The sequence below is a fragment of the Schizosaccharomyces octosporus genome (assembly GCF_000150505.1).
Source record: "Schizosaccharomyces octosporus yFS286 unplaced genomic scaffold supercont6.2, whole genome shotgun sequence".
Classification (NCBI taxonomy): domain Eukaryota; kingdom Fungi; phylum Ascomycota; class Schizosaccharomycetes; order Schizosaccharomycetales; family Schizosaccharomycetaceae; genus Schizosaccharomyces; species Schizosaccharomyces octosporus.
The window spans coordinates 1,384,678-1,392,268 of NW_013185620.1; the positions used below are offsets into that span (position 1 = coordinate 1,384,678).

The 7,591-nt window shown below is 35.8% G+C and overlaps 5 protein-coding genes across 5 annotated transcripts; 3 read left to right on the top strand and 2 right to left on the bottom strand.

Moving 5' to 3' along the window:
- Positions 1-526: 526 nt before the first annotated feature.
- Positions 527-2,174, top strand: SOCG_00043 (CDC50 domain-containing protein). Its single transcript, XM_013162463.1, has 3 exons — positions 527-654; positions 706-844; positions 964-2,174. Exons 1-3 carry the CDS (start codon positions 602-604, stop codon positions 1,882-1,884), a joined length of 1,113 nt encoding a protein of 370 aa, XP_013017917.1. The 5' UTR covers positions 527-601; the 3' UTR covers positions 1,885-2,174.
- On the bottom strand, positions 2,090-4,917 carry SOCG_00044 (SWIM domain containing-Srs2 interacting protein 1). The gene has a single exon (XM_013162464.1). The coding sequence runs from the start codon at positions 2,794-2,796 to the stop codon at positions 2,179-2,181; it is 618 nt and encodes a 205-aa protein (XP_013017918.1). The 5' UTR covers positions 2,797-4,917; the 3' UTR covers positions 2,090-2,178.
- Positions 2,919-4,934, top strand: SOCG_00045 (random septum position protein Rsp1). Its single transcript, XM_013162465.1, has one exon. It carries the CDS (start codon positions 3,359-3,361, stop codon positions 4,796-4,798), a length of 1,440 nt encoding a protein of 479 aa, XP_013017919.1. The 5' UTR covers positions 2,919-3,358; the 3' UTR covers positions 4,799-4,934.
- On the top strand, positions 4,883-6,173 carry SOCG_00046 (ribosomal protein subunit S28). The gene has a single exon (XM_013162466.1). The coding sequence runs from the start codon at positions 5,041-5,043 to the stop codon at positions 5,929-5,931; it is 891 nt and encodes a 296-aa protein (XP_013017920.1). The 5' UTR covers positions 4,883-5,040; the 3' UTR covers positions 5,932-6,173.
- SOCG_00047 (transport complex subunit Cog8) lies at positions 6,006-7,509 on the bottom strand. Its single transcript, XM_013162467.1, has one exon. The coding sequence runs from the start codon at positions 7,255-7,257 to the stop codon at positions 6,112-6,114; it is 1,146 nt and encodes a 381-aa protein (XP_013017921.1). The 5' UTR covers positions 7,258-7,509; the 3' UTR covers positions 6,006-6,111.
- Positions 7,510-7,591: the final 82 nt, after the last annotated feature.

Below are 7,591 nucleotides of genomic sequence, written 5' to 3' on the forward strand. Positions count from 1 at the left end.
GATTTTAGTATTATATAACAATATCGCTCATTGAGTGACACTAACATACAAAGTGGTTTTTTTCTAGGTTAGTTTTTGCTTGCATAAATATAATTTCCTTTACATCTAATTTCATAGAGAGCTCCTGTTTAGTCGTCATCTTTTTGCTGCTTAAGCAGCATTGAAAAGTCTAAATTTAGTAATTTTTCCACTGCGCACAGACTAAACTAACTAAAGTAGTATAAAACCAAATATAAAAGAAAGCCAGTGAGAAATATAGAGGTAATTATCAAGAAAAGTCCTTCAACTTTCACTCTAGAAGCCGTTTGCTAAAGTAAGGATGTAATCTATCAAAATCGTAACGCTGTCCGTAACTCAGTTGGAATCACATAACTAATCAGTACAACTAGTTCACTTAATAAACGAAATCTTCCTCCTAATAAACCTCCTTAGTTCTATACCTTCTGTTTACACCTTTACTTGTCATAGATGTTACTTATGCAAAGTAGCAACTAAAGTAGCATTGCGATGAGGATGTGAGGTTACTCTCTACTACCATTCATTGTAAACAGGACGTTTAGTTTATTGAACACACATCAATTCTAGTTTTCTTTAGAATATAATGAGTAGCAGCTCAACCGTTACTAAAAAAAAGGGCATGAAGCTAAAGCGCCCGTATGTAATTTAGTGATTTCATGGAAAGACAAGTTAACATATTCGAATTAGTGATAAATCGCGTTTCGTACAACAGAGTCTTCCTGCTTGGCAATTCATCTTTACACCATGGTCTGTTCTTCCTTTGCTATTTGTTTTGGGTGTCATCTTTGCTCCTCTGGGTGGGGCAATGTTCGTTGCTAGTCAAAGGGTATGTTTTATACTTGTATCCACATTTGTGAATAATGATTATTTCCAGCGTACACTAGAACTATTCTGTGGATTCATTTGTGTTCATATCAAGGTTTCATTAGTTAACAACGTTGCTAGGTAAGAGAAGTCAGGCTTGACTACACAAATTGCCTAGGCGCCGGTAATACTTTTACTGACATACCTAAAAAAAACATTGTCTATCAAATGACCGGATACAATAATGTATCTGCTAAGTGGAGATCGGAAAATGATCATTGCTACATACGATTTCACATCCCAGAGAAGCTGGGTGCTCCATTGTATTCCTTTTATCGTTTAACCAATTTTTATCAAAACCATCGTCGGTATACTGCAAGTGTTGACGTTTTTCAACTCCGTGGTGAACCAAGGACAAAAGAAGAAATCAAAGAAGGTGAATGTAGCCCGTTAACAGTAAACGAAGATGGAAAACCGTATTATCCTTGTGGACTAATAGCAAATTCTTTATTTAATGACACTTTCTCATCGCTCGTTCGCTACGATTCGTGGGATAGCACAAGCTCGTTAGATGAGTATCAAATGACTTCAAATGGAACTGCTTGGCCAGAGGATAAAGAACGTTATATAAAAACAAGCTATAACGCCTCCGACGTTGTTCCTCCTCCGAATTGGTCTAAGATGTATCCTGATGGATACAACGACGAAAATTTCCCTGATATATCAACTTGGGATGAACTTCAAGTCTGGATGAGAATAGCTGCTCTTCCAACTTTCAGTAAGCTTTCAAAGAAAAATACAACGACTGAATTGGAATCTGGTATATATGAAGTCGATATAGGATACCACTTCCCTGTAACCGAGTTTAAAGGCACCAAGTCTTTTATGCTTTCTACGACGACAGCTATAGGCGGTAAGAACTACTTCTTAGGAATCATGTATATGGTAATTGCTGGCTTGAACATTGCCAGTGGTATAGTTCTGGGTATCGCATGTTTAATTAAACGACGACGCGTGGGAGATCCACGTTACCTATCTTGGAATAAACAGAAAACTACATGATGCTACACAATGCCGCTTATACATCATGCCAGCGATATTATGATTGCGAGCTTATATTATGAATGACTAATGTCTTTCTGAAATTAATTTCTTTAACTCTTACTTTCGTTGTAAATTAGATTACTGTGTCTTTTTGGGACTTCTATCTTTGTGACCCTATCCATATATACATACATGACTACACTATATATGTATATATACTAATGAAATTTCGAAATGAATGAATATTTGTGCGTGAAACTTAGACATTAGCGAAGAAAATAAATTAAGATCATTGCGTTTGCACTTTAGTGTTCACATTATACTTCGGCAAGTCGCATAAAGACTTGCTGCTAAAAGATGTACACAATACGGAGGATGCTGTGATACGCATTTGCCTCCCCAGCGATCCCATTTTTTATGATATTTTTCTTGGAGAAATGTGTGGGGATTTTTAAAGGCATTATATGTAAACTGTGGACAATTACAATGCCATATATGTAAGTTCAAATGTAGTACTTTGCCTGTTTCAAGGGTGCATTCCCAAAGCTGATATGACGAATTTGTAGGATACAAAACATTAGAATCCATCAGGGACATAGCTGAGTCCCAGACATTATGGAAAAGAAAACTTAGGCCAAGCCAAATGTCACCTATGGAGGAATCAGAAAGCAGGAGTTCATTTAAGCGCAATTCACGTGACTCTCTGACAGCATCTAACTTTGCATTCTTGATTTTTTCTTCCAGAATTGAAATGAGGTTACTCAGAACCGATCGAATTTTCGTACAGGATTTTTTTAGCGTATAGTCATTACCTGTTCTAATTAGATCACCTTCCGTATTTTCTCTGATGAACTGTGAAGAAGAGGGTAGAATCTCTTGTTCATTGTGATTGTTTGCTTTAGTATTATGAATTTCCGTTTGGCTTTCCATTTAGACAAGCAGAGTATGAATTCTATTCAAGGTAAATAGCAACGTTTCTTATAAATTATAATTGTACTTTGATATCAAACTTAATATCCTTGCCATGCAACTTTTTTAATGCCCAATTCATCACCTTCTTTATCAATCTTTCTCAGTGAATACACAAAATGCTATTAACCATATTCTTTTGAAAAATTTTGATTTTCGTATTCGTAAGGTCTTCTGTAAATCCTATAACACGTAAAGAAATTGGCCCTCAATATCCTCAGACTTCAGACATTTACTAGCGTTGTCATTAGTTTTTCGAGGTCACTCGACCATATTTAAGAAAGTAAAGAAGATTGAACATTTTAACTCCTTTCTTACTGCATTCATACAAGATCATTTTTTTAGTTTTTTTTAATTTCTGAAATCTGAAATTATTTGTAGGCCGTGAAAAAAACTACTTTTGGTTATTCACATCCTTGTTATTTATCGAGGGTTTTAATAGAAAACCCTTAGATACAAATCCGTAAAAGCTTCTATAAAGCACTTATCTTTAAATACGTAGTACCTTAACAGGACATGAGACATGACCGGGTCTGCGTTCTCAGAAGAATTCATTGACTACTACGATGTATTAGGAATCGAAAGTACAAGTGATTATGTTCAAATCCGTCAGCAATATTTAAAACTAGTTTTACGTTTCCATCCTGACAGAAATCCAGGTCGAGAGCAGGACGTGATTCCACACTTTCAGTTGATTCAACGAGCACACGAAGTTTTACGAGATGGAAAATTACGGGAATTATATGATCAAAAACGGCTTTTAGAACTGGGAAGGTTAGATGGATTGTCACGGTTTCGCCCTAAAAAAACAGATAGTACTTCTCCGAATAGAAAGAACCCTAATATAACATCAAAAGTGAGCTCAAAAGTTTCAGAATACTTTTCCAAAAATAAAAGAAAGGGTGATTTAGGTAATGAACGCGTATATGGATCTCCGTACCGTCCTTCGTCGTCCTCTGATAGACAGAGATATTCGTCGTCGTATCTCATGAGGACTCCCATCTCTAGTCCAATTCAAGTAATAAACCATGAAGATCAGAAAGGATTAAACTTCTCCCCAAATGACAGCTCCCGTGAGCGAAATTCAGCAAATAATACTAATGCTAACAACCGATTTCAACCTCTCTCCAAGTTTGAGGCAAAGCTTTATTTAGAATCTTTACGAGAAAAGCGACGATCATTCAGTTCAACTCCTAAATCTGATAGTACCTCTTATACTCGTTCTCCTATTTCTGCTTCAAGTTCTCATTCACAATTTTCATATCCTGATCAAGAAAAACCTTTATCACATCCTAGACCTCCGAAAAGTCCTGAATCATTTTCGTCTCCGCTCAAATCTCTTTCTCCATCTCCTCGTTTACCTCAGCATTATAAACACAATGTCCGTCACCATCGTCCGACCTCCATCTCAACCGATTTTAGGTCGATTTCGAGCTATCATCCTAATCACATAGCAGTGGGAAAAATAGTAGAAAACCAAGATGACTTTTTAAAGCCTCCCGATTCCGCTAATTCTGTTTCCTCATCATCCGAATACCATAATGAGCTTCAAAATGTTTTACGTTCTTTAGAAAGGGAAGAAGAATTTGAAGACGAAATAACTCAATTACTTCCTAATCCACCAACCTTCCCTCAAATTAAAGCTCCAGTTCCTCCCCAGTTACCAACTGACATTTCAAATGAAACCATTGATAAATATTTTCAGGATTTCGAAATATATCAAAGGAAATGGTCTTCCTACTCTTTGATATATACTCAGTTTTTATTTCATTGGCAAATATTCAAGAATAAATGCTTCCAGTTAGACCTCATGAATACCCCAGGTCATAGTAGACTTATACGTAACTGGCAGGAGGGAACTCGAAGTGCTAAGGAGTTTTTTTTATTTGAAGAAATGCATTACACTGCAATTTCTGATTTGACGTCCTTCAAAGAATCTTTATTCTCGTCCCTCAACCTATAGTTTCAACCCAAGTTTTAGCATAATACATGTTTATATATTTATTTTTCTTCATTTTTTCCATAAAGTAAAAAAAAGGCTTAACTTATTAGTCTCACTATCATTTACTAGAAATCTGTTTCTCTCCATTCGCTTTCTCCCGACGCCTACCTCCACTCACCAACCAAGCATTGGAAGAAAGGCATGAATTCTTAGATCCTTCGTTTTTATTACTAAAAAAGAAACTGCATTAATAAAAAAACCTAATGAATATGAGGTTATCGATTGGGCGGTTATATCGACCTGGCTTTTTATGCTGCCAAAGTCAAGGGCTTTATGGACGCAGCTTCCTATCCAATTTTCACACAAGTTCAGTAGCTTATGGATTAAAAAAACAAAAGGCAAGCCGCAGAAGGAAGATGAATATAGAGCGTCAAAACGAATTGCATAAGGAACGCGTAGCTAATCTAGGAGATTTTGTAACGGGTAATTCTACAGACTGGACTAATCAATTAATTCGCTCAAGACAATTTTTTCAAAGTCAATTACAGAATAGAACTACGTCTCTAGTTCCTCTTAAATTTCCTATTCCCATGGATGAAGTCGACAACATCTTGCAAAAATTCGATGAACTCAATGTGTCCACATTAAAGGAAGCTCGCGAATTTCTAAAAATCGATGACTTTGCCGCTCCAGGATCTACTGACAACGTATTTGAATCTTTACGTGACCTGGATGAAGCTCCAGGCGCTGCTGAATATTTTCAAAAATTAGCACAAGAACTGAGTAATATGTCTCAAATAAATGACTCCAGAAAAGAGAGTATTCGAAGGATTTTTAGTCTTTCAAATTCAAATGCTAAATTGGCTGAAGCAAATAATAGACGGACCGCCATCGAATATTTCGCGAAGACAGAGAATGACACAGGAAGCCCAGAGGTTCAAGCAGCAACTTTTACAAGCAAAATTTTAGCTTTGAAAGATCATTGTAATCGAAACCATAAGGATCAGACTGCTAAACGGAAACTTCGTTTTTACGTCCATCAAAGACAAAGGATGCTCAAGTATTTGCGACTGAAGGACTTTGAGCGCTACATGTCTTGTATAAACAACTTAGGACTTACAGACGATGTAATTTTGAGGGAGATTACCATGTAACAAATATAATCATATGTTATATACATTTGGCTAAGTTTTCGTCCCTCTATGTTTTGTTTTACTTCTTTTTGAAAGGGAGATTAGATAATCTTCGCCGAAAATGTGTAGATGTATTAACAACGCATAAATAATCATGAATAGTCTAAAATAAAAAAGTATTTGGTAAAAGAAAGTAGAAAATCAAAGTGGTTTCTCTTCAGCTTGCGATATCAGCATATTAAGCCATTCCTTTCCGAGAATCCTATAAAGATGAATGGTCATGTCAGTTCCCACCTTAGCTAAACTTTGGTTGCAATAATACAACTGTAAAAGTAAAGAAGAACGTGTAGTCGTTTCATGGATTCTAGGGAAAAAAGTTTCTACGACATAACATATCTCTTTCACTATTTTATGTACAAAAAAAGTAAGGATATTCTGACTGAAGCTTTGCAAACTTTCATGATCCAGTCCAGGAAGAGTAGGGGCATCATTAGAAGAAAAATTAACACCATCAATAGTCGAGCTTACTGAATCAGTAAACAATGTGTTAGACTCATAGAATACGCTTTGGTATTGAAATAGCAAAGAAAAAGCGCGATCACGAATCACTTGTAAGTATCTTTTCAAATAAAGTTCCGGATTATTATAATCGAGCAAGGGAATCAGATTTTTTAAACTCGTTTGCAATTGCTGCCAAGCGTAAAAAAGAAAAATGTATTTGATTTCCGCCTCTGAAAGCTTGCTAGTTACACGAAGATATGTTACTATTTTGATAAGGGAATACTGCTTTAAAGGTTTTTGAAGTTGGAGCAAGAATTTTGCAGACAACTTTTCAGACAATCCCTCGACTTGATATACCAGATCCTGTATGACTGCATTTGAAATAAATCTATCTCGTAAACGATTAGCCAGCCCTTGAAATTCTAAGGCTTCAGAAAAATATTCGTTGCGAATACAAGAATCCATTAACTCAGGAATTCTCAAAACACTTGATACCTGTGGCTGCATTCGGTGCATGAGTAAGGCTTGTTGATAATGTGATGAAATCGAGGACAAAAAGTCTTGATTTTGAGAGGTGGAATTATGTAACTCATCTCTTTTACCGTAAATATTCTTGGAAATGTCTTGAGTTTTACTCAACAGCTCCTTTGTAGCAGCTTGACTTTCTGCTAATTCAACCAGCGTTTTGTAATTGGACTGTAAATAAGAAAGCTTTTCTTGATCCAAAATCTCTGCTCTTCTTCTCAATTGTTCTTTTTCCGCTTTAATATCCCTAAACGGACGACCTATGAGTTCCTGCAAGTAAGATTCAGTATGAAAAGCACCATGGTTTTCAGTTTCGGCCATCCTTAATTGACTGAAGCGCTAAACATATAATGGATGTTTTATAGTCAGTTTGTCCAAAAGGCAATCCAGTGTACAAGTTCGTTGAAATGTCGTAAAAAGCGTTTGTTGAGAAGTGCTATTGCTATTTGCTTTAATTAGATGAGTGCTTAAAATACAAAAGAGCGAATGGATTAGAAACAGAAAATCAACATGAAATAACAAATATTGATATTCAACAATAAGAATAACCGCAAGTGAGAATGAACAGCGCGAACATCTATTAAGTATATGATAGAATAAAATTGTTTACGGTAATATGCTGTTACTTAAACTAAATTTAATAATATGTAAATAA

What these genes read in the sequence shown, in the direction of transcription:
- SOCG_00046 (XM_013162466.1), top strand. Translation starts at nt 5,041, where the DNA reads ATGAATATGAGGTTATCGATTGGGCGGTTATATCGACCTGGCTTTTTA.
- SOCG_00047 (XM_013162467.1), bottom strand. Translation starts at nt 7,257, where the DNA reads ATGGCCGAAACTGAAAACCATGGTGCTTTTCATACTGAATCTTACTTG.
- SOCG_00044 (XM_013162464.1), bottom strand. Translation starts at nt 2,796, where the DNA reads ATGGAAAGCCAAACGGAAATTCATAATACTAAAGCAAACAATCACAAT.
- SOCG_00043 (XM_013162463.1), top strand. Translation starts at nt 602, where the DNA reads ATGAGTAGCAGCTCAACCGTTACTAAAAAAAAGGGCATGAAGCTAAAG. An exon ending in GGCATGAAGCTAAAGCGCCC is followed by an intron (nt 655 to 705) that starts GTATGTAATTTA and finishes TATTCGAATTAG; the next exon opens with TGATAAATCGCGTTTCGTAC. An exon ending in TGTTCGTTGCTAGTCAAAGG is followed by an intron (nt 845 to 963) that starts GTATGTTTTATA and finishes CAACGTTGCTAG; the next exon opens with GTAAGAGAAGTCAGGCTTGA.
- SOCG_00045 (XM_013162465.1), top strand. Translation starts at nt 3,359, where the DNA reads ATGACCGGGTCTGCGTTCTCAGAAGAATTCATTGACTACTACGATGTA.